Source organism: Vombatus ursinus, unplaced genomic scaffold, assembly GCF_900497805.2.
Source record: "Vombatus ursinus unplaced genomic scaffold, bare-nosed wombat genome assembly UNPS02014789.1, whole genome shotgun sequence".
Taxonomy (NCBI): Eukaryota; Metazoa; Chordata; class Mammalia; order Diprotodontia; family Vombatidae; genus Vombatus; species Vombatus ursinus.
Window position 1 is genome coordinate 19,972,130 of NW_020954567.1, and position 26,133 is coordinate 19,998,262.

Genomic DNA, 26,133 nt, shown 5'->3' on the forward strand with positions numbered 1-26,133 from the left:
TCATCATCTGCAAAATGAGACCACTGAGTTAGATGACCTTTAAGTCTGATACGGTAGGGATCTGAGAGATCATTTGTCCAAGCTCCAAAGAGGCCCTGCTCATAGTCACAAAGTCAGTCAACAGCAGAGGGGGAGTCAAACTCAGATTTTCCAACTGCAAATCTTACACTCTTTTTATTACACAAGCTGCTTGCAAAAATGAATAAATAACCCTGCTTTATTCAAATTCTCACATGCTAATTCAAAATCTCACATGTTCTTCCTACTAAGACATAGTTATTTTTATCCCTCTAGCACATAGTGTTAAGTAGTAAATTAAGTAAACATTTAAAGATGTGTTTCAGAAGTGGTTGTTGAATAAATTCTGAGAATAAGAACTAGGAATACCCAAAGCCATTCATAAGGGGTAGTATAGTTCGTGGTTTTCTTCTAACTTCCTTTGGCTCTTGTAGAAGTATGTGCCTCTTTTTAGGCCATGCATTTTAGTTAACAGTCCTGACTCCCCTTTGGATTAGAAAGATTTATGAGTATCTTTCTTTAATTAACAATTCTGAAACAATGTCCTGCACAAAATTCCTTTTTCCCATCACCAAAAATCTAACCAACCTTCTTTGAGAAAACAAAGTAAAAGTTCAGAGAGGGGAAAAGTAGGCAGTGACCAGAAAAGGTCAAGACCTCAGCTCCACCACTAAAGCCAGTTCCCTCTTTCCCTAAGCTTTAACTAGGTTAGGGCCAGGAACAGAGTGAGGGTAGGGAAATGTTCTGGATTACTTCAGTAAAGTGAAATCTCTCCAGATGCTAAATAAGGGAACCAGAAACAGTGTCTCAGTCACTTTCATTAACTTCATTATATCTCATTTTTGTTTAAAAAGTCAAAGCATTAATGGTATTTCTCAAATAATTTGCATTTCAGGATAGCTTACACTTAAAATAGGTGGATCATACAGCTTTATTCACTAATGTAAAGTTAGTTCTAATTCATCCTAGAGAAAATGGATGCAAGTGCCTAGTCAATGAACTAAGAAAACTAAATCCTTTAAAGAAACAAAGGTATAGAGAAGGAAAAATAAGTATCAATTTTTAAAAAATTTACAGTTTCAGGTTTTGTCAAATGAAAAAGAAAACCCTGCCCTGCCCACTTCCCATGGTGAGAAAGGTTAGTATATGTCAATGATACAGTCACTTATTGATTTAAAAGATTATGGACCTAAAAAGTTCTTTCCTGTCATTTATTATCCTGTTAGAGGTGTCACCAAATTAGTCTGCTATAAAGAGAAAATGCTTCACAAATTTTATTTACACACACACACACACACACACACACGCATCTATATGTCTACATAGCTATAAATATCTATACATATACATATATAGATATTTAACTTCACTGGTAACCTGAAACCCACAGGAGAAATTTACCTGATAGTTTCTTCTTGATACAAAGAACTAACAACTGGTCCACCAAACCCGGCATTTACTTCTTTCCCCTTTTTCTCTGTCATCTGAAAGAAAAGAAAAAACAGGGACATGGTATAAAAAGCAGTATGATTTAAAGATACTCCAGAAAATCATTCTGCTGAAAAGTGAGACATACACTGTCTTTCATAAACTCCAACAGCTACAAGAGTTTTGAGGGCAGTTTCAGAAAGTTATCTCTATCATTTGTGATTCAACAAGTATAGTAATTCCCTTCTGGAGCTACTTACATGTTACTGACCTAAAAGCATAGAGTATTTAACTGCAAAATGCAGCTTAGAAAGGAAATCTGAAGTATTATCATTAAACATGAGTGTATTAAGAGAAACACTTGGTTTATCATACGAATAATTTTCAAAAATCTTTAACTAGGCAGCTAAGTAGTACAGTGAATAGATAGCTAGGCCTAGAATCAGAAGAACCGAGTTCAAATCCAGGTTCAGATACTTACTAGCTATGTGTGGTCCCAAGCAAGTCACTTAACCTCTGCCTTCCTTGGTATCCTAAGCTGTAAAATGGGGATAATAACAGTACCTACCTCCCAAGGTTGTGGTGAGGATCATATGAGATAATAATTGTAAAGTGCTAAGCACAGTGCCTGGCACACAGTAAATGGTATATAATGTTAGTATATAATGCATAGTTTTTAATATATATATATATATATATATATATATGTAGAAAGAGAGAGAGAGAGAGAGAGAGAGAGAGAGGGAGAGAGAGTATATAAATGTTAGTAATAGTATAAAAATTCTGAGTATAATCATCCTGAAAACTTTGGGTCTGAAAAGAAAGCCACCTCAAAATTCCAAAAGAAAAAGGAAGCAGTTTTGCATAATACCTGTGCAGTAGAGGTTTCACAAAACAAAGTTTTGCTGCCCTTCATCATAAAGTAAATGAATAGGTTGGTCTTTTAAACAAGATACTGTAAGTGTAAGAATATATGTGCAAAGTGTAAGATCAGTGACGTCAACTTAGATATCACTAAATCCCAGAAAGACAGAGGTCTCTATACTTCAGAAAGCTTTAGTTCTACAAAATAGCTCAAAATAGCTACAAAAAAGTGGTGGTCATTCTTAGCTCAGGAGTTCTGAGGGTATCTATCCTAAGTTTAGTACCACTATGGTAAGCTTCCACAGCCTCTCAAGTTGCCTCAGAAGGATTCCCTCAGCCCAGGTTGAAAATGAAGCAGGTCAAAGGCCCATGTTAATCAGGGTATGGCACAGGCCTGTAAGAAGCCCCTGAACTCCCAGAATGGATGAGATGGGGACAGCAAAAGAAGGAATGAAGAAAGGAGCTCTGAAATGGAAAGCAACTGCCTTCAGACTAAAAAAAGAATCATCAAAATAGAAAAAAAATTAATCAAAATATATTCCCAATACATGTTGCCTTACCAAGATTAAAATTTTTAGTCATTCTCTCCCACAAAAGCAAAGTTCCTCCTAAGTTAGTTTTATGTTAAACTAGGAAAGAGGAAACATATTATAAAAGTTAAAGAGAAATAGATACACTGAATATAAAAGCCCAGCTAAATTTTTCTTTAAATGAGTTCTCCTACCTCCAAGACAATGTATACTAATGAGATTCATAAGGTAGTTTCATTGTTTTTCATCAAGCAATGAGGCCAAAGGCATCTTTAATACACTAACTTCAGTGAGTGAAGTCAACTCTGATTAAGTCTGAAAAACTGAAAACTGTCACAGAAACAACCTGATATAATAATTATTATATCTGCAAATTTTTTATAAAGTTTCTTAAAGAAAGAAAATTCTAATTATCAGGTAGGACAGGTAGGTAGCATAGGGAAGAGAGTGCTGGATTTGGAGTCACTAAGACCTGAGTTCAAATCCTATCTCAGATGTTATTAGCTGTGTGACCCACAAATCAATTAACCTCTCTCAAACTTAGTTTCCTCATTTGTAAAGTGTGGATAATAACAGTACCCCCTTCACAGGGTTGTGACAATCAAATGTTCAGTGCTTCGCAAGACTTAAGTCACTGTAAAATACCAGACCTTATTTTAAAGCACTCAGGTTAGAGCCTAAACTTTGCTGTCCTGGAAAACACTGTACCTTGGCCAGAAGAGATACCCCAAATTCTGTCAATGAGATTCAATGCCAAATGAGACTGATAAAAACAGACTATTCTCTCTCCCTATCTATCAACTTCATGCCTTTCAGGCTAATTTTGACTACTTTTATCCTGTCTCTGTTGCCCTTGGACCCCAGTCTCCATGTGGACTGAACATCCCATGTGAAGTCCAAGGGAACCAATTCCATTTTCCTCTACTTAGAATCTATTCAAAAAAATAAATAAATAATTTTTTAAAAAAAGATTTAAAAAAACAGAATCTATTTATCCATTTTTCTGTTGCTTTAGCAGTCAGGATATAAGATTCCAAATTGGAAGGTAATTGATCCAGAATCCATTGCATTCAGTATAGTCAAAACTTAACAACCTTGTGGAATCTCTTTTACGACAGAAAAAAACCACAAACTTCTCTCCCAAAGAATTTCCAGGTGACATATGCAAGGAAGGATTTCTTATTATCAGTTCCTGTCATTAATGAAGACTCTACTTTACTGTTACATAAAAACAAACCAAAAAAACCCAAAGACAAACTTTCATGTTGATTTCTATCCCCAAGTATACAAATTCTTAGCAACTGAAGTGAAGCAAATTTGTATATAAGTTGTTCCTGAAGTAAAGATTTAGGCTAAATTTTTTTAGTTGGTGACAAATGAGTTATTTTTCCTTTCTGGGCTTCAAAGGTCCCTCAGGTATTATGTGAAAAGATCATAGTAGGTGATCTCTGAGACTTCCTCCAGCTCTAAATCCTATGATCCTATCTACTGAACCATCAGTCTTTATCTAAGCGGCTCATACTTTGTTTCTTCTGAAATTAAATAAGTACTATTCTCATAATAAAAGTGCATTAAAACCTATCTTTGAGACCATGACATTACAAGTTAAATTTCTTTCCATTCCTTAAGTGTCCATTTTTTCCTGCCTCCATTAAAAAAAAATCATATCTCAAGGATAAAAACTCTAAAAACTGGAATAAGCCACTAAAAGATCACTGAAATTGATTTATTACATCTACAAAACTATATATATCCTGTAAAACTTCTAATACTGAGCAGTTTATCTTGAAGGAAAAGTAAAATATAATGTCTTTGTTTTCAAATATTCTGTTAATTTATATAAATGTCAATGATTCCTACTCTAATATACTCTATAGTATGCAATACCTATTGTATTACTATTTAACATCGTGTTTTTCATGATGTAATCAATAAAATGTGATAAAAATATATGAATTCAATGAATTATTCCTAAAATATTTTTATTTCAAATTATGCTTTAAAAATTATAAATATACAACATGGCCTACTCAGAAATGTCTAGAAATCTGAAAAGTATGTTTAAATGAAAATGGATGTATGGAAAAAATATGGAAACTTGGGGGTGGGGATGTGCACTTAAATGTTAACCATCTGGAAACATTGTATTGAGAAGTACTAAAAGTAGAAATTTTGATCATCCATTAAATGCCAGGAGAGTATTTAAATAAGAGAAAGAGGAACAGAAAAGCAGTCATCTAGCATTTTTTAAGAGTCTGCTACATGTCAGGCACTGTGCTAAGCACTAGAGATACAAAGAAAGGCAAAAATACTTTTTCCTTTACAGAAACTCACAGTTTAATGGGAATGACAATATGCAAGTAATTAAGTACAAACAAAATACAGACAGGATAACTTGAAGGTAGTCTCAGAAGTTCAGCACGAGGATTATTAAGGAGCAAAAGGCTTCCTATAGAAGAGGGGATTGTACTTGAAGGAAACCAGGGAAGCTAGAAGGCAGAGATGAAGAGGAAGAGCATCCCAGGGCATCTGGGGGGGGGGGGGTCATACAATAAAATGCCCAGTCAGGTAATGGATCACAGAGTTACAATGTAGAAGGCAGTAAGGTATTAGAAGACTGGAAAAGTAGGAAGGGGTCAGGTTGCAAAGAACTTTTAAAGCCAAACAGAGAATTTTCTATTGATCCTAGAGGATCAGTTTGACAGCTGAATGGAAGATGGATTAAAGTGTGGAGACGCTTGAAGCAGGAAGACCAACTAGCAAGCTAATGCAATACTCCAGGCATGAGAAGATGAAGGCTATTGGTAGCCAAGGAAAAGGAGAGGTGGGAATATGTATGAGAGATTTTACAAATGTTGGAAATGAGAGGATAGGACAAATAATTGTCTGAACACGGCACATTTACAAAAACTAATAATGCACTGGGGCATAAAAAACTCAAACACAAGAAAACAGAAACATTAAACAGAATCTTTATTGTTCATAACATATAAACTATATTTAATAAGGAATATTTGAAGAAAAAACGTAAACTTTGAGATTAATTTAATTCTCAAGAATTTTGCTGTTCAAATAATAAATCAAAAAAACAATAGATAATTTCATTAAAGAAAATTACAGTGAGACAAGATATCATTATTGACAGCATTTGGAATGTAATCAAAGTACTTGGTAAGGGAAAATTAATATCTCCACAGACTTTCACCACAAAAGAGAAAGAACAGGTTAATGAACTGGCTATACAAATAAAAAAATAGAAAACAACAAATTTTAAAAATCCAACTAAACACAAAAATAGAAATTCTGAAAATAAAATGATAAAAATATTAAACCACTAAGTTGATAAAACACAAGTAGTACCTGATTAAAAAAATAGAAACTATTAGGAAATTTGATATTAAGAATGAGGAAACCAATTTATCATGATCAAAAACTAAAAATGATAATTCCCAACAGAGGAAGAAGAAATAAAGTAAAATGTTAGAAACTATTATGTCTAATCATATGCCAACAAAAATGAAAGCTTAAATGAAATGGATGAAAATTTACAAAAAACACAAAAAAGCCAGATTAATGGAATAAGAAATAATTTAATTCAATTTAAATTTCTTTAGAAACAAACTGAACAGTCAATAAAATGCCAAAAGGAAAAAACATCAAACACAGATGGATGATTTACAACTTAATTTTATCAAACTTTCAAATAAGAACTCCAATATTACAGAAATTGTCTGCAAAAATTGAAAAAGAAGGCAAGAATTAAGGTGTCATACCAAACTGCCTCTATAAGATGGGTAATAACTAAACCAGGGAAAGATCAAGAAGAGAAATTATACTGTAGCCCAATACCAATGCAAAAATATGAAATAAAATATTAACAAAAAGGCTACAACAACATAAAGATTTTACATTATGACTATTTTGGAGTTATGTGAGGAATTCAAAATAGGTATAACATTAAGAAAATGATAAATGCATTAGACCATAATAATCACTTTTTAAAAATTAATGATCACAATTATATAAAAAGAAAGAGAATGACATTTTGAACAACACTCATTTATGTTAGAAACGCTAAAAAGATATTGGTTTAAACGTACCATTCTTTAATATGACAAACAGAATGAAGAAATATTAAAAGATTTTCAGTAAGATTAGGCATAAAAAGGCTGTCCACTGTCATAACAATAATTTGACACAGTCCTAGAAATACTAAGTATTATGAGACAAAAATAAAGAAATTAAGTGAATAAACACAGGCAAAAAATATATAACTTTTGCAGATGATACAACTATTTAATTAAAAGAACCTTGGATATTCAATTTAAAAATTAACTAGAGAGCTTCAGTGAAGTAGCAGGATATAAAATAAACCCATAAAATTTTATCAGCCCTTCTGGCTATCTGCAACCAAACTCAGTAAGAAGAGACAGAAAACAAAAATCCATTCAAAAGAACTAAAGAATGTAAAAAAAATTCTAAGAGTCCATTACATCAAGAGTCAGACATGACTGAAAAACCATTACTAGGTTTTAAAACCTAAAACTACTAGGTTTAAAACCACTACAACTACCAGGTCTGTATTCCAAAGAGATTAAAAAAAAAAAAAAGGAAAAGGAAAAGGACCTATATGTATAAAAATATTTATAGCAGCTCTCTGTGGTGGCAAAGAATGGGAAATCCAGGGATTGCTCATCAATTAGGGAACAGCTGAACAAGTTGTGGCACATGAATGTGATGGAGTATTATTGTGCTACAAGAAATGACAAGCAAGATGGCTTCAGAAAGACGTGGGAAGACTTTTATGAACTGAAGCAAAGTGAAGTAAACAGAACTAGAAGAACACTGTACACCATAACAGTAATACAGAGGTTTGTGGAGGGATGAAAAAGTTTGGAAGAGCTACTGAGATGAGTTAAACTAACTAGGAAGGTATAAAAGGACTGCTCTGTAGCAAGGAAAATCCAGTTGAGGTCAGGTAACTTAAATTTGTAGTGGACCCAGTCATCAGTTTCATGATTTTCTCCAGCTTCTTTCATCAGCACATATATAGGAGGAAAGGCTCTTAATAAGCGTGATCCAAAGATGTAGTTTGTCCAAGTAACCTCCCTGAGAGATAAAGGGGCAAGGACTCAAGATTAAAGGACAGTAGAGAGGTGAGCTGGTTCTTGGTCCACCAAGAAGCCAAGATGGGGAAAGGAAGCAAAAAATTTAGTGATCCTGGGGGGAAGGAGGGAGGAAGGAGTTAGAGGGGAGAATGGATCTTTAATGGATTAAGATTTTCAAGCATTCCTCACTGGGTGGAAAAAAACAGAGCTGAGTAGAAGCTCTGAAATTAAAAACAAGAGAAACCTAGAAAGGTAAATAGTATTTGAACCCCAAGTAAGCATTATAGAAGGGGGAAAGGAAAGAGAACAAGTATTTATTAAGTGCCTATTACATGCTAGTCATTGCACCAAGTGCATAGATAAACTATTTACATTCTAATAGAGGGAGAAGAAACAAGTGTCCCCTCAGAACCCTAATATCTTCAAGAGTAACATAGGAAATAATAAGATACAGGCCCGAGAACAGTTTTGTTACTCTCTGATGATCTTGAAAGAAAAAAAAAGGGAAGGAAAAAACAACACACAATAAAATTTTGGAAGCAGGTAGAAATGACCATTTCATATAACTGGAATATGCCAGAGACTACACAAATATGAAGAAATTGGAGTATGGGGTAGGCTAAAAATGAGTTTGGTGAATGAGTATATGCAACTCAACAAAGGAATCAACTAGGAACAGAAAAGGGGGAAGTGGAGATTAAGAGAAGGGATAATTTCAGTTCAGTAAATTCAGGGAAAGAATAGTCATAAATAAAAGAAATTAGCTTTGGAGGGTAGATTACGAAAGAGGGAAAGGGGAAAGTAAGTAAACAAGTATTTATTAAATGCCTACTATGTGCCAGGCATTGTGCTAAACCTTTACAAATACTATCTCATTTAATCCTCATAACAACCACGAGAGGCAGGTGCTAGTATTATCCCTATTTGACAGTTGAGGAAACTGAGGCAGGCAAAGGTTCCCTGACTTGTCCAGAGTCCCACAGCTAGTGAGTATCCGAGGCTGAATTTAAATTCAAGCCCAGTGCTCTGTATACCACCAACTGCCTCATAGTCTTGAACTTTTAAAATACAGAGATGATTCGAGAGCAGTGAGTGAACATTAATTCATCAAAACTATGAATTGGGCATACAACTTTAGTCAAATATTCCTAGTGAATGTCAACACAAATATTTTAAATAAAATATTAGCATAGAGGCCATAAGAACACATTTAAAAGATTATACACAATGACCAGGTTTCGTTAAATAATAAAGGTCTTTTGGGTAAATGAATTAAAATTTCCTTAATTTAACACTTCTTTCTTGATAAGGGATTATACACACACATATATGTATATGTATATATGCACACATACATACATACATGTAGTCTTTTAAAACATCCCCAGATATATACATAAAAGATAGCATTTACAAATAGGAAAAAACACTGTGAGCAATTAAAATCACTTGGAATTCAATTTGGTACAATCACCAAAATAAATAAACACCAAACTGATAAAAACACAAAAAACATTCAATTTCTAAGGTTTATTTTTTTAAAAATCACCATCTGTCAGTTGGGCTTTAGAAAATTTCAGAGTCTAAAGAAGCTAATATTCAAATTTAGAAGTAGTCTAATTGTGTAAATAGCCTTCCAAAGAGAATAGAAAATTGTAAGGGAAGAAGAAATTCTAAACTATAGCAGCATCTTACTTACACAACAAACTCAATTACCTATAGCACAGCCTGGAAAGAAGCTGGCAAAAAAAAAAAAAAAAAAAAAACCTCTGAGCAGTCAAAGAGATCTAAAATGCATACATCTTACTCATAAGAGAGAAACTCAGGACTTCAGTCAGAACCTATTTTACTGTAATTTTATACACTAACAATGTATTTATCATTGAATGTTAATATATTAATTATAATAATTATAATACATTATATACTATGTTTATAATATTCTATTGTAACAATATTAGCAATTTATATTAAGCTTTAATAGCTTTAAAATGCACTAAGACTTTTGGGATACCCTGAATAATTCTAACCAGCTTAGCTTGACAGGAAAACTACAGAAGAAGAAAAAAAAACAGAAAAGGAAGCACAAGATTTTATAAGACATATCAGTCTGGGGTCACTTAATACAGAACTGTTAGAAACAGGGTTCAGTCATTTCTTGGTAGGGTTAGGGATTTAACCTAAGTGTGCAGCCACAACTCACTGCTCCCCTAGACACATACCATGTGGATTTCTGTCCTCCCTCAAGAAACAAAACTTAAACTGAAGTGAGTGAAGGAGACATTTATTCATGGTTCTTGCAAGAAGCCGGTGTGTGTGTGTGGGGGGGGTAGTTCCTTCCTGTCCCTCCCTTCAGAGCAAGGATTGATCCCTGCTCTTCTGGGTTACAATCTTCCTGATACTCCCAGTTCATAACATGCCCTCCCCACTACTCTCGTTAACATATGAAATGTACCTAGTTTTGTGCTACTGCTCCCCTCTGGGTGGCGAAGTTAGTATTAATGAACCCAATACACATGCGCACTCTAAGTAAAGCTTAACCTTTGTTCTACTTCCAGCTTCTTTAACCAAACAACCAATTTTATCCACTTTTAGCCAGTTCTAGAAGCTCTTACCTAGACCTACCTTTTCTCTCAATTTCCTTATATGGAAATACAATCCTTTCTTACCTCTCACAGAACCAAACAATCTTACATATATCAATAACCCGAGGTCAGCATAGTATAATGATCATGGGATTTGAAGATGGAAAACAACATAAGAGTTGATCTAAAAAGAGCTCAATCTGGTCAAACTCTCTCATTTTACAGATAAGAAATCTGAGGCCCAGAGAAATTATGTGACTTCATTTAAGCCTCAGAGGAAGTAAGGGCAAAAGCCAGAATTCAAACCCTGGTTTTCTGATTCCAAATCTAGTAATAATTCCTTTATATCATCGTGTTTTGGTCAAAATGATGGACTTAGGTTATTTTTTTTTAAGTTCAAGTATAGATAGTATATTATCATTTAAGGTAAGAGAGAAGGGATTATATATAATACATTTATAAAATATTTCCATTCAAAATGGTTAAAAGTTTGGTTACTTAAAAGTTTCAGTTATCTGGAAATTTCACTTATATGGACACTTTGATCCCTGATTATAATAGATGAAGTACTGCTTTACTAGATGATCCCACAGACAAGACTACATCCACACCCTTCTTACTTATATACTGGAAAGTAAACTGGATGACTGTGGTGATAATACTGAATCCCAAATCAAAGATTACTAGCAAGAGCCTGTCCTATTTAACAGTTTATAGATGATATAAAGCTTTAACTATTTGTTGAAAGGCAACTCCTGCCTAGAATTATGACTGCTGAAGTAAAAGCCTTAAGGTACTGTTTTTAAAAGAGAAAAGTACTTAAGAATCTTATCAATAAAATTGTTCCCCCCCTCCCCCACCTCTACAACATCTGAGAAAGGCTTCAGTTCAGTTCTCTAAAAGGAAGCAAAATAATTCTATAGTTTGGAATACTCAAATTGTGAAGATTAGTTAAACTCACAAAAAGTTTAAGAAATTTTCTTCTCCCTTCCTGTCTGTCATGGCTTGGTTGCCCCTTGGGAAGGGAACTTAGGGAGACAATTAATTATATTTGACAGCAGCAATTACATGCAAGGTTGGAGATTGGAATACCTTTAATTGGGTGCACTATAATTGGTGCCCTCTTTTCTTTTACTATTGAGGATAAGTACTAGTTGAGTCACTACCCAGCTCCACCCTGAGTGCAGGTGGTCTAAGGAAAGCTTTAAGTGATGTGTGAGGACACAACAAAAGTGATAAATGCTCTTTTGACAAGCTGGCTGATGAAGCATGAAACAGAAACAATTTTCAATTCTAAGTATTTTCTACTTGCATTTTTCAGTTTATTATTATAAATCTAAATATTAACCTCTACTATTTCAAAATAATTCTCAAAAATTCTCTTTTAAAAGCCATACATCATGTTATAAGAAAAATTAGAGTAGTATTCAAAAAATCCTCCATGCCAAAAAACCTTTGGAAACCATGATATACAAGTTTCTTACCCCTAAAAAGACACAAGCAAATGTCTTCCAAGAAAGACAAATGTAAAAGCATACACATATAATGAAGGAATTATTGTTTTATAGTCATATAAAGCCACCTTTAAGAACATCTTTTGTACTATGAATAATTATATTAATCTCAAAACTATTCAATTTTAATATTTCACTATTACTCTGGCTCAAAATAGTTGCTATAGGGAAAACAGTATTATTCAGCAATGGAAACATTTTCAAAGAATAATTGAAAAACCTTTAACTTACATTTAAATGGTATTTCAAAGTTACAAAATACTTTATATACATTTTATTTGATCTTTCAAAAAATCATGTGAAACAGACAACACAAATATTATTCCTGTTTGACACACAAGGAAACAAACTCAGACAGGTTAAGTGGCCTACTTGCCTGAGGTCATGCAGCTGGTGGCAAAGCTGAGACTCAAATATAGGGCTAACTCCAGTGATCTTATGTAAGAGTAGTCTTATAACACTTGATAATACTATTAAGCTCCCATCAAGCATGAAATAATTAAAGAATAATATAAAATAAAATGTAATCAGATGCAATGATTCTAGAGATAACAAGAAGTTACAGTGGAAAGGTCAGTGAATTAGGAACCAAGAAACCTTGGTTCCAATTCCTGCTTTGCCACTACCTACAGTGTTTCATCTTGGGCAAATCATTTTATTTCTCTAGATCTCGGTTTCTCCATCCATAAAACAAGGAGGTTGTACTTGACCATATATCCCTTTAGTTCACTTCTAGCTCTGTGACTTAAGTGCTAGAAGGGGAGAGTTAGTATGGGAAGACTTGATGAAAAAAACAGGAACTTGAAAAGGGCCATGAAAGAAAGACAGGTAATAAGGCATTTCAGGATTGACTAAAATGACTAAAAGGTATAGAAGAAAGAATAAACATATCATGGTTAAAGCACAGTGAAGATATGTGTGGACACAGAAGGCAGAGCTTGATTATGCAGACCCTCACTACAAAGCATAGATGCGATCCAACAGTTTAGAACTGATAGAATAGATATACATTCCGTCCGCCCCAAATTACTACAAAACTAATTTGTTACCTTCTCACGGACTTTCACCATAAAGTAGGAAATGACTTACACTGTAAAATATTTTGGGTAATATGTAAAGTTATAGTTTAAAATGAATCAATTTTTAATGATATAAAGAAAAATTCACAGGATTACAGAATTTCAGAGTAGGAAGAGACCTCAAAGGCCATGTACTCCCAGTGAAAACTGAAAAAGAATCAACACCACAAAATATCAAAAAGGTAGTCACCCAACATCAGCATGAAGACTCCAAAGACAGGGAACCTGTGACCTGGCAAAGCAGTCTATTTCATTTGTGAAAATCTTCTCCTCGCAAGGAGGTTTTCCCTTACATCGAGTCTAATGCATCTATGCAGCTTCTATCACACTGCTCTTATTTTTGCCCTCTGTGGCCAAAAAGAACAAGTCTAAAATCCCTCTCTTTCACATACAAGTCTTTCAAATGACTGAAAATCTCTTTAATTCTGTTTTTCAGTTATTCTTTGAAAATGTTTCTGTTGTTGAATCATACTTCTTCCCTACAGCAACTATTCAGAGCCAGAGTAATATCAAAATTGGAAAGTTGTAATATTAATGTAGTTACTAATAGTATAAAAGTCATCCTCCCTGAGACTTCTCTTCTCTAAGCTAACTATATTATTCATACATAAACTAATTTTCATATAGTATGAATTCATATCAATCCAAATAATCAATGTCTTTCTTACCATGTGACACCAAGAACTAACCACAATGCTCAGTTGTAGTCTGACCAGGGCAATGTAGAGTAGGACTATTATCCTCCTTTCTAATCATGGAAACTGTATCTCCCAATGTCATCCAAAACTGCATTAGAAATAAAAAATTAAGATATATAGGCCATGGGGTATAGAAATCTATCTTGTCCTACAGGAAAAGAGGGGGAAGGGAATAAGAGAAGGGAGGAAGGTGCGGAGGGGGCAGATAGAAGGGAAGGCAGATTAGGGGAAGGGGTAATCAGAATACACGCCATCTTGGGGTGAGGGGAGGGACAAGATGGGGAGAAAATCTGGAACACAAAATCTTGTGGAAGTGAATGTTGAAAACTAAAAGTAAATAAATTAATAGACTGGCTAAAAAAATAAAACTACATTAGGCTTAATGCAGTTTGGGCTACAATATCACACTGCTGAAACAATGAGTATAAAATCTATTTTTTAAAAAGAAAGCTATCAAGTCCCTGCAACATTAAACAATTCAACATCAGAAATGGATATGATTTTAACCATGAAATGAAACTAAGGAAGATGCACTACCATACACTTTGCTGCTAAGGATCACTGGGTCTTTCCATTTAACTTGCAACTGAAACCTCCTATAAATGCTGTATCCCCATGACAATGTGAGCTCCTTGAGAACAGAGGCCGTCTTGCTTCTATTTGAATCCCCAGTACTTAGCACATGGCTTAGCACACAGAAGATGTTTAATAAGTGATTTCTTCCATTCATTCATATCTACCTTTATTCAAGTCACTGATAAAAATGCTAAACAATACAAGGCCAACAAGTGCTAGACTCAGAAACACTTCACTGGAGACCTCCCTTCAAGCTGGCATCAAACCATTAATTAGTCAATGAATCCTGCCATTCAGTCAGTTCCAAATCCATCTAATTGTCCTATCCCCTAACACACAAGAATAGGATGACACTGCCTTATCCGATGCTTTACTAAAATTTAGGTCAACTATAAAATTGTTTGATCCCTATCTACTAGTTTAGTAATCCTGTCAAAGAAAGGAAATGAGGCTAGTATGGCATGACTCATTCTGCTGAAGCTATGCTGGTTCTTTGAGATCACAGATTCCTTTCTAGACATTCACTTATCCGTTCCAGAATTTTGCCAGAGAATTAATTCTAAATCATTGGTCTCTAGTTTGTAGACTTCTTTTTCTCCTCATTTTTGAATGTCAGGACCACATCTGTCCTCCAAACTTGTGGCACTCCTCCTGTTCTTCACAATCTTTCAAATATCAGTGAATGGTTAGAGTCCAGGGGTGGGGAACCTGTGGCCTCAAGGCCACATGTGGCTGAATCAATGGATTCAGTCAAAGGGTCACACTTCAGGACTTAGAGGGCCACATGTGGCCTTCAAGGCCGCAGGTACCCCACCCCCTGGATTAGACCATGACATCTACCAGTTCTTTAATTACCAAGAAATGTAATTCATCTGCACAAAATAACTGGAATTCATCAAGGACAGCTAGGTACTTTCTTAGTTTCTCCCATTAGCCATTTTTGTCCTCTCTTTGACAGTCCCAAGCTCATTCTCCTTGGCAAAGGATACATACACAGAGTTAAGCAACCACCTCTCTGCACTCTTCGCCCACCAGGCAGTGACTCTACTCCTTCTTTTACAAACAGTCGTGGCAACTCTCAGAAGGCACCTCGTACAGCCCCTTTGCTTTATGGTTAAAAGAAAGTGAGGCCAAGAGAAGGGAGGGGACTTTCCCAAGGTCACACAAGACAGAGGCAGAGTTCAAACCCCAGTTCTCTGATTCCAAACCCAATGTTCTTCCTGCTGCACTGTCTCTTTCAAAACTCAAGGTGACCATAGGAACAAAAGTCCATTTTCTACTGCCCTTAGCCTTTTCAAGGTCCAAGGTCCCCTGATTCTCTTAAGCACTGCTTCCATCTTCACACAGTACCACGCCACATGTCTGTGCTCATCCTGTACCCTGACCTTGCTTCCATCTAGGGACTCTGCTGAGTACACCATCCCCTCTGACATCTCCCATTTGGCCCTCCCATCAGGAATGTCTTCCTACAGAGAGTTTCCCATCCTCCCTCACCTGACTTAGCCTCTAGAATTTTAGCCCATGGGACCAGATCACCCTCCTCTGCACCCTGTGACCTCTGCCTTCTCAGCATGCAGGCTGAACAACAGGCTGTGGACATGTTTCTTTTCTCCAGAAACCAATTCTGAGAAGAAGAAATGGCTGTTTCCCCAGGGCCCTTCAGCTGGGTCCTCATTGCTCGTGAGAATCAGATACAGAGTATACCTGTCCTTTGTTGGTTCCTCTACTTCCTGAAGACTAGTATTATCAAAAAGGCAGGTCACCAAATTCTCTTCCTGACCACTCTGCTGGTGACCAACAGGAACCACAGCAGGTATCTGGGTAACTGGGAGTACCCCTATCACTGCTACAGCGCACCTCTGGGCCCACTGGGATCCTTTCCCAAATCCTCATATTCTACGATGACTCCTCTTTCTCCTTCTATTGATCTTCACCCAAACGTTCCTGACCACATTTTCCCTGGTGGCCCTGGATTTCTTCCAATGAGAGAGGGGAAGGTAATGAGAATTTAGACAGAGCCTGCCACATGACAGGCCCTATGCTAAGCACTTTACAAATATTATCTCATTTGATCCTCACAACAATTCTGCAAGGTAGATGCTATTATTATCCCCATTTTACAGTTGAGGAAACTGGATGCTCATTTGGACTCAGGTCTTTCTGACTCCAGGTCCAGTGCTCTATCCATTGAGCCACCTCACTGGAAGGAAGCAACATGTACACAGATGAGTCAATACAGTTAAGTAGAGAGAAGGCGGGGGTCACAGGAAGCGGATCAGAAAAATTATCATAGAGTAGGTAGTATCTAAACTGAACCTTGAAGAAAAGGGAAAAAGTAAGGCCCAATGATTTTGTCCAAAGTTCTAGGAAGCCCAGCTGGGAGTCCGATGACTCCAAATACAATGTGCTTCCTATACTATATGGCATCAAGGTGGCACATTGAAAAGCACTGAGCCTGGAATCAGGAAGACACGAGTTCAAATCCAACTTCAGACACTTATTAGCTGTGAGCAAATCACTTAACCTCTTTCTGCCTCAGTTCCTCAACTATAAAATGTGGATAACAACAGCACCTAACCTGCAGGGTTGTTGTAAGAATCAAATGAGACAAACTTTGTAAAGTACTTAGTACAGTGCCTGGCATATCATAGGCACTATGTAAATATTAATTATTATTGTTGTTGTTGTTACCGAATTTTCCAAATGCAATCCAAGTTTCTCTCTTTCATCTACTTAATTCTGAAGCCAACTAACTGTCCACCTGCAGTGCCTACCTAGTAGTACTGATGTACTAGTTTCAATGGAATGGTTATCCAATTATATAACACACTATACTCTAAAAACACATATAATAAAAAAAAACATGTTAAGAAAATCAAGGAAATTACACACATTACATATTTACCAGTAAAAGATGCTATTTTTTTTAACACATTTGTCTATGTTGATTAGAAATGTTAAAATAAGCAATTATTATTTATTCCAGTTTTAATAGTTACTATTTCTGGTGCAAAATGAACATCAAAAAAAGAGTATCAAAAATCGCATTTCCAACAGAAGCTTTAAAAATATATATAATATATTCCTACTAAATTTACTACATATTTGATTTGAAAGCACTGTCTGTCATAGTGTTATGAGAACTTCAACTGTAACTAATAAAATTAGAGTTTATCTGGAGGGTCTTAGCACCTTTTTAAAAACATATCTTGGGGGCAGCTAAGTGGCACTGTGGATAGAGTACCAGCCCAGGAGTCAGGGGAGAACCTGAGTTCAAATCCAGCCTCAGACACTTGACACTTACTAGCTGTATGACCCTGAGCATGTCACTTAACCCCATGGCCTAGCAAAAAACAAAAACAAAAAAATAAATAAATAAAAGCACATCTTATTGATACTCTTTTTAAAAAATCAGTCACTTTCCCATGGTTTCCTATACTTCACAGAATCACTGAGTGAACAAGCATTTATTAAGCTCTTACTATGTGACAAGGACTGTGCTAAGTACTAGGGATAGAAAGAAACACAAAAATAGTCCCTAATCTAAAGGAGCTCATGTTCTAGTGGAGGAGACAACATGCAAATATGTACATTTTTATTCTTTCTTCTTTTAAAAAACACAGCTAATGTAGAAATTTATTTTCCATGACTATACATATTTGTAATGATTTTGTTTTTCCTGATTTATCACTGGATGGAGAAGAGGGAAGAGAGAAGGAATCTGGAACTAAAAAAAAAAAAAAAAGGATAAATCTGTGTGCTTTAAAAAAATAAATAAAATAGATTTAGTAGAATACCATGTACACCTGGAAGCACTCAATAGATATTTAACTTTTGATTGACAACTTCAGACATAAATAAATGTTCCCAAGTTGAAGTCATCAGTCAGTTTTCACACAAACAAAAAGGGTATATCCAGAAAAAAAACACAGTGATAGCATACTGTAGCAACAAAAATCAAGAGAACTTTAGAGTATTTTCTAAAAACTAGTTTCCCCTCTCTGAAGGTCTTGCAGTAAAGGCTAGATGGTCACTTGTCACAAATGTCATGAAGAAATTCCTATTCTGGTACAAGCTGCACTCTACGGCCTCTGAGGAACACACTGGCTGAGATCCAGAGAGTCTACTAAAGGACTACTATGTGAACAACTGTGTTGGAAGATAAAAAGTTTAGATAGGACACAAAACCTACATTTAAAAAGCCTACAATCTAATAGAGAAAGAAGATATCAACACATAATTATAATAAAAATTACAAAAGAAAAACAAATGATAAATGAATTAGAGAATTACAAAACAAAATGTTATATGATAGAGTTTATATGATAGGCTTTCTGGAGGTGGTGTTTGAGGTGGGATTTAAAGGAATGGTTTAAAAGGCAAAGATGGAAAAGTAGGCCAATGAATTTTTGTTCATGAAGAAAATAGAATGAATAAAGGGAGGGAGGTGGAAGCTGAGGGGGGTGAGAGAGATGAGGAGAGGGATTCTGCACTGGCTGCTGTTTGTACCAACAAATGGTTCCAAAAGGCTGTTCCTACGTCAGAATTTCTCCCAGTAAAGTATGAAAGCTTAGAATAATAAGATTAATTCATTATCAGCCTTTGATGTTAAAAAAAAAAGGCTCCACAATACTAGTGTCTAGCACAGTGCTTAAAGTTTTATCAAATTGAATAATTCCTTATATCTCCTAAAAACTAGATTTAATTAATAAGTCAGGGCAAGATTTTAAATTAACAAATAGCTAAGTACTCTGCTGTGCTTTCTCTATCCTGAATATGAGTATTCCCCTTTTCCATCTTATTTAGCTCCAAGAATCTGTACAGTCTGGGGAATGATCATTCTCTCAACAAGGCCAGTGACGCTCTGGTTTTGTCAATAAGAGGATCACATGAGAAATAATCCATGTGTGGCCCAGATGTGAATTTAATTAGATGATTAATTATATTCAGCTGCATTTACAATTACTATATGATTCAAGCTTGCTAACATATTAACTGGCAGTAGTCAGGAACACCATGGAAGTAGTTAGCAGTTGTTTTAGGCCTTATGACCAACAGTCCATGTATGCTAAACAATTAAATAAAATTTTTTTACTAAAAATCTCTGGGTCAAGTAAGCCAAACATGGACCATGAGTTACACATCCAAATTCTAATGTGAGAATGCTCTAAATATGAAAACCATTCCATTCTATTCATACCCAGACTTGCTCTGCTCCCACATCCAATTTCTTTCCCTTGTAGATGTTTCAAGCAGCTAGCTGTGGGACTGGGCTTTATAGATATTTAAGTCCATCAATGAACTTTAAGAGAGGATTTAAGCACAGTGGTTTAATTATATATATGGTTATCCCAGGTTTAATAGAGGAAGCCATCTCTCTGTACATCTGTTTCATTTGATTCCAAACCCAAAATGAACTAAATTCAAAGCAAGAAAAACATGGTGGCTGCCCCTTTGCAGTTACTATGATTATATTTAGAAAACTGATTTTTGTCCTTTCACTGAGAACTTTTCAGATGATGAAATGCTTCTTTCACATGTCTCCAACATCTCTGGCTGTGCTACTTCTGTAACAGAGAGTTCTCTGAAAGATGCTAATTTAGTACATGATGGCATTTGTTTATTTCACTCTACTTCCAATAGGAAACACTGAATTTCAACCAATGTGGTTGCTAGTAAGAATTTCTTCCCACCTTTTTTCTTCTAAAGATCTTCATACTCCTTTGAACACAAGGCAATACTAAGCACGAAGAACCCAAACACAAAGGTATAGTGTCACTTATGGAAAGGGGCACACCAGGTCAGAAGCTTAAATTCTGGTCTTAGCTTTGCATCTAACTAGATTACACAACTTGGACAACTGATTAATTTCTCTGGGCGTCAATTCAACAAATGCTTATTAAACTTCAGTTTATTTATTTTTAAACCAAGGGGATGAATTATATGATCTCTTAAGATCACTGATCAGCTCTAAATTTTTAAGGCACAGGGAAAACTCAGAAAAAAATTCCAATGTATGTTGATGATAATTTCCAACATTTTTCCTTCCTCTTATCTTGTACCACCTGTTAACCATTTCAGGCTTAACTCTTGCAATATATCCAAAGTTCTGTCCATTTCCCTATTTTTCTCCCACTTTTCATCTAGTAATCCTAGAGAATGTAAAAGCTTTACAGAGAGAAGATGAATTTAGAAATGAAGCAGGTATAATTTAGGTATGTTCATTAACTAGAAAAGGTTTTGGTTGTTGAAAGGAAACCATGAAGAATTATTAGAAACTTATCTTCACTGGTTCTACCATTATATTATTAAAAACTGTATTAAAAATGGTAAAAATAACACTTCTAGGGCTGTATCCCAAAGAGATCATACTAATGAGAAAAGGACCCACATGTACAAAAGTGTTTGTAGCAGCTCTTTCTGTGGTGGCAAAGAACTGGAAATTGATGGGAAGCCCATCAATTGGGGAATGGCTGAACAAGTTGTGGTATATGAATGTTATGGAATACTATTGTGCTATAAAAAATTACGAGTAGGCAGACTTCAGAAAAACTTGGAAAGACTTGTATGGTCTGATGCTGAGTGAAGTGAGCAGAACCAGGAGAATGTTGTAAACAGTACAGCCATGTTGTGCGATGACTAACTTTGGTAGACTTAGCCCTTCTCAGCAATGCAAGGATCTAAGATATCTCCAAAAGTCTCATGATGGAAAATGCTATCCACATCCAAAGAAAGAACTATGGAGTTTGAATGCAAATCAAAGCGTACTATTTGCTCTTTTATTTTCTTCTGCTTTGTTTTGTTTCCTCTCTCTGAGGTTCCTCCTATTTGTTCTAATTCTTTCTTACAACGTGACTAATGTGAAAATATATTTAATAGGAATGTATATGTATAGCCTATATCAGATTGGGAAGTGAGAGGGGAGGGAGGGGGAGAAAATTTTGAAATTCAAAAGCTTATGGAAGTGATTGTTGATAACTCAAAATAAATTAATAAAAAAATTTAAAAAAATTTATACTGCCTAGGTAAAAAGGGAAAATTGAATTAAATATTTGAAAAACAAAACAAAGCAAAACGCTGTATCCAGGCAGTATACTCAGTTCCAAACCAAGTTTGGAACAAGATTTTATTAAGTACCTTGTATGTGCCAGGTACTGTGTTAAGGGCTGGGGACACAAAGAAAGAGGAGCGGGAGGGAGAATCAGAGTCTGTTGTTAAGGAACTCACATCCTAATGTGTGAAAAAAGATGAAAACAACTACATACAAACAAGATCTATATAGGATAAACTGGAGATCACCTCAGAGGAAAAGCACTAACATTAAGGAAGGCTGTGAAAGGCTTCTTGAAGAAGAGAGAACCTTAGACAAGACTTAAAGGAAGCCGGGGAAGCCCTGAGATAGAGACAAGGAGAGAATTACAGGCATGCAGGACAGGATGTAGTTGTCTTAAGAAAGCAAAGAGACTACTGTCACTGGATCAGAGAGTCTTTAGAGTGGAGTAAGGTATAAAAAGAATGGAAAGACAGGTTCCAGGTTACGAAGAGCTTTAAAAGCTAGAGAATTTTTAACATTTGATTATACAAGTAATAGAGTTTTAACTAGTGCTAAAGACTAGTTCCAAGTCCAAAAGAGAGCAAAAGTTATTATATACAGCAAATAACTACAGATATAACTGACATATCAGCTTTAGGAATGGAAATAGTATTTACCCAATACCAACTTGAGATGTGTCAAAACCAGTCTTTAAAAATTAATATTTAAGTATATTTCTACTTTTACACAAACTGTCCTCAATGTCTAGAATACACACTTTCTTTATATATTCCACCTCTTGGAGACCATGCTTTTCTTCTAAGCTCAGCTAAAGTATTCCCTTCTATGACAGGCTTTTCCCAATTCCAGTGACTAACACCTTATTGATGGACTTATTATTAGGAGATTCTTCCGAGGGTATTGCCAGAGGCACTGAAAGTTTAAGAGACTTGCCCAGGTCACAAAGCAAGTAAAATTAGAATTGAGGTCTTCCTGACTCCAGGTCCAGGTCTCTGTCTCCTATGCTAAGATACTTCTTGGGAGCATGATTATAAAATTCCAAAATGTAGTCTACACCTAGTAGGCTTCAGTTAAGTATTTAATGAATCTGATCTCCCTATACTTCTTTGGCACAAAATTCAGTAAAAGATATCCATATTCTGAAATCAAGCTATGCTGTAAAATATTAATACTTCAACAATAAAATGTGAACATTTCCTCCTAATGGTAATTCAACAATTACCTCCTAGTAACAGGAGGAAATTAATCTATCATTCCAACTCCAAGGAATAATCAGTCATTTTCACCATTTCTGAAGAGTTAAGATCATTATTATCAAAAATGATGACATGCAAAGTAGCAAAAAGACCTGAATCTTTATAAACAGGAAGGAGAGGAATAGAATTTATCTTGCCCTATGAAAGAGCACTACTAACACCGCGAGTTTCCTTTTCAAACCTGAATACTTAGAAAATGCACACTAAATTAGTCTATATTATATTTTAATCAACTGCCTAAGAAAAGACTATAATGCCATATAACTACAAATTAATTCAAAAAGAAGAAAAAACTTGCTGAGAGTCAAGTTGACCACCTAACCAACAAGACTTTAATCTTTAATCTAGACGCTACAACTGGGATTAACACCAAGAGTCAAAATTCATATTCTTGTGCTAGTCTTTTAATTTTATATTTTCTTGTAAATTATTCTGCAGAAGAGAAAGAAGTCAATCAATCCTTTTGGATTCTGACTGCAGAGTGTAAAAAGTACCACCTAGACTAGCACTGCTGCATGAAATAGTAACTACGTAGTCTAGACAAACACGTCATCTAAAGTACACAGGAGCATAAGATATGACACCTCCCCCTCACATCATCATCAAGAGGTATGACTGCCAAATTCTAAATCCAAATGATTGACTAGGAACCGCAATACTCCAAAAAAACAAAAAGGACTAAAAAAACTAGACAAGACCAGCTTTTATTATTTCCAAGATAAGTGATGTGCCACCTATACTACATCTAAGAAGTCCTTCTGTGCCTGTTACTGACTGGTCACTTGGCTTATGCTCACCATAAAGCATATTTTAAAGGAATTAATTATTCAGCAGCATTTATTAAGTACCTACTATATGTCAGGTACTGTGTTAGGCACTGGAGATATAAAGACAAATTTTTAAGCCCACAATCAAAATGATTAAAGTTAAAAGAAAACTTCTAAATTTTTAAAAGTTCAGCTCAGATGCCAACTTCAAATGCCTCCATCCTATATTAACTTTCTAATAGTTAGAAACAACTCCAACTCTTCCTCTCTGTCATTTGTTATCATCCACTTCCTTCAAAGCTCAGCTTAAGTACCCCTTTCTACATGAAGTCTTTTCTAACCCTCCCCCCTTAGACACTGGTTCCCTTCCTCCTCAAACTACCTTGTATTCACTGCCTTCTGCATATACTTGATATGCACGTGTCCCACTGACAGTAGGTAAGCTCTTTGTAGGCAGGGACAGTCTCACTTCTGTCTTTGAATTCTAGCCCTTGGCACAGTGCCTGGCACAGCCACTAACAACCTCAAAACTAAATGGAAAGATTCCATGATTTTACCTTCAGCAGCAGCAATGACAGAGGAAGTAAATTTTTTAAATGAGTGGCATAGTATCTGGAGTTCACTGTCTGTCAAAATCACATTTCAAAGAATTTTGATTTTTAAAAGTTCTCAGAAGAAAGCTGCTATTAATCATTATTATTAGACAGAAGATCTCAGTGGGATCACAGCACTAATTCAGAGCTATGCAGTGCACCCTGAAGCAGCTCAATAAATCTTAATTGAATTGAATCTCAAAGGATAAATTAATGTAGCCATCACTGGTTTTATAACCCAAATAGACTTGGGGGGCTAGCAGACAGTGCCAAGCACTAATACGATAGGCTTGAGAATGTCTGTGATTCACAACAGTTATATAGTATAACCCATATCCTAGAGAAGGGTTCATAGAGATGATATGGTAGAAAATATATAGTTATTAAAACAGTATTAAAAACTATTTAATAAATTCATGGCCAAAGATTCTAATTTTAATCCCTGAATGAAGTACCTTTTCTTTATCCTTTTTAAAGGTTCTATCTATAACTGAAAAATAAAAATTCAAGTACCAAAATAATGAGCACAAAAATAAAAAGGGAAGGAGAATTACTAAAGTACTAAATTACTACCAAGTACTGAAAACAACATATTTTAAGACACAAAAAACAGATTGGGACTCATTGTTCATGAAACACAAGAATACAATTTAAAAACACTAGTTTTCTTTTTAAATGTATCTAATTTCTTAGTCATCTAATCAACTTCATTATTATTAGTAAATAGCATATAATTACAATCTTGGTAATCTAAATGAGATAATAAGTTCCCCCAAAATACTTTAACTTACTCCTAGAGAACAGGTTAAGTCCTAAAGGACCTGAGTTTTATTTTTCAACCTCAAATATTATGTTCACTTGATTAAACTATTCCCTATGATCTCATACTTGACAGTGTAAGAGTAATAATTGTTTATAACTGAGACAGTATGTTGACACCTGCTTTCATTCTTAAAACAAAATATTATGGTTAGAATTCTGAAATTAAAAGACCTTCTCCTCTTGGGGGACTTTGGTACATTTTATCGCTAACAAAAGCAATCTTTTTATGTTTTTCAAAAGACTAGAAAGTCTTCCCAAAGTTACTCTGGAATCAATTGCTTCAGAATATAAGGAAGGTGGGGGAGGGAAACATGAGAAAATATTATTTCTTTGTCCCAGCAAAATTTCTAATTAACTAAATGGTTTTCTTAATAGTCACTTCTATCCAGTGAGAAAAGCAAGAAATAAATAATGCTATGCTGCAAATAGTAGGAAATGCTACTACAAAGCTATCTAAAAAGAAATGTTTTATATTTCTTATCTAAGTCATAAAATCACCAAGCTAGATTACACTAAAAGGTAACAGGGAAGTTTGGGTTTTAACATGACTTCCTAATATGTAAAAGGACATGAGTCCTAGGAGAAAGCCCCAGTCATAAGCCAAATCTTCAGCCATAAAGCACTAAAAATCTGATGGATTTTTAGATGAATGATGTCATATACCTGGATATTCATATTACACTTCATAAAACATCACCACCCAATTTTATGTATATAAAAATGTGGTATGACTAAGTGATACACACTCATACCTTTTTTGGTGAAATATACTAGACTAGAAATGGAAAACTAGACAAATTACCTGAAAATAGGTAGTTTCAATGAGTGATATACTTGAAAAACTAGGTTTGGTACAATGTAAACAATTTTTTTTTTCCTGGAATTAAAATAAAACTTACCATATTTGCAGGTATTTATATCATATGAAATAGTAGCGATGTACTGCATGTGTTAGAATGGAAAAATTACAAACAAACCGTTTGATAATTCTGACAAGATTAAAGTACTAACAATATGCTCCTAGAAAATGTACTGACTGACTTCCCTAAACAAACGTCACTTCTAAATCAACGAAAAGTTATAGACTGCTAAAGGGATATACCAAGTTGCTTCTAAATAGGTGTCTAAAATTTTTCATTAAATAACAAGTTCAATGCAGAAGATTCTGAAAAAATACCCTAGAAGTTCAAAATTGCTAATTTCTTTGCTATATTTAGGTAATGGAATAGTATAAAGAACAA

At 35.0% G+C, this 26,133-nt stretch overlaps 1 protein-coding gene across 4 annotated transcripts in view; it reads right to left on the bottom strand.

Moving 5' to 3' along the window:
- ACBD6 (acyl-CoA binding domain containing 6) overlaps positions 1 to 26,133 on the bottom strand; it is a 215,678-nt gene that overhangs the window by 163,532 nt on the left and 26,013 nt on the right. For all 4 annotated transcript variants that reach the window (XM_027868507.1, XM_027868508.1, XM_027868510.1 and 1 more), the window contains exon 4: positions 1,420 to 1,502. In XM_027868507.1, coding sequence (XP_027724308.1) covers positions 1,420 to 1,502 — 83 coding nt within the window. The remainder of the gene's footprint in view (positions 1 to 1,419; positions 1,503 to 26,133) is intronic.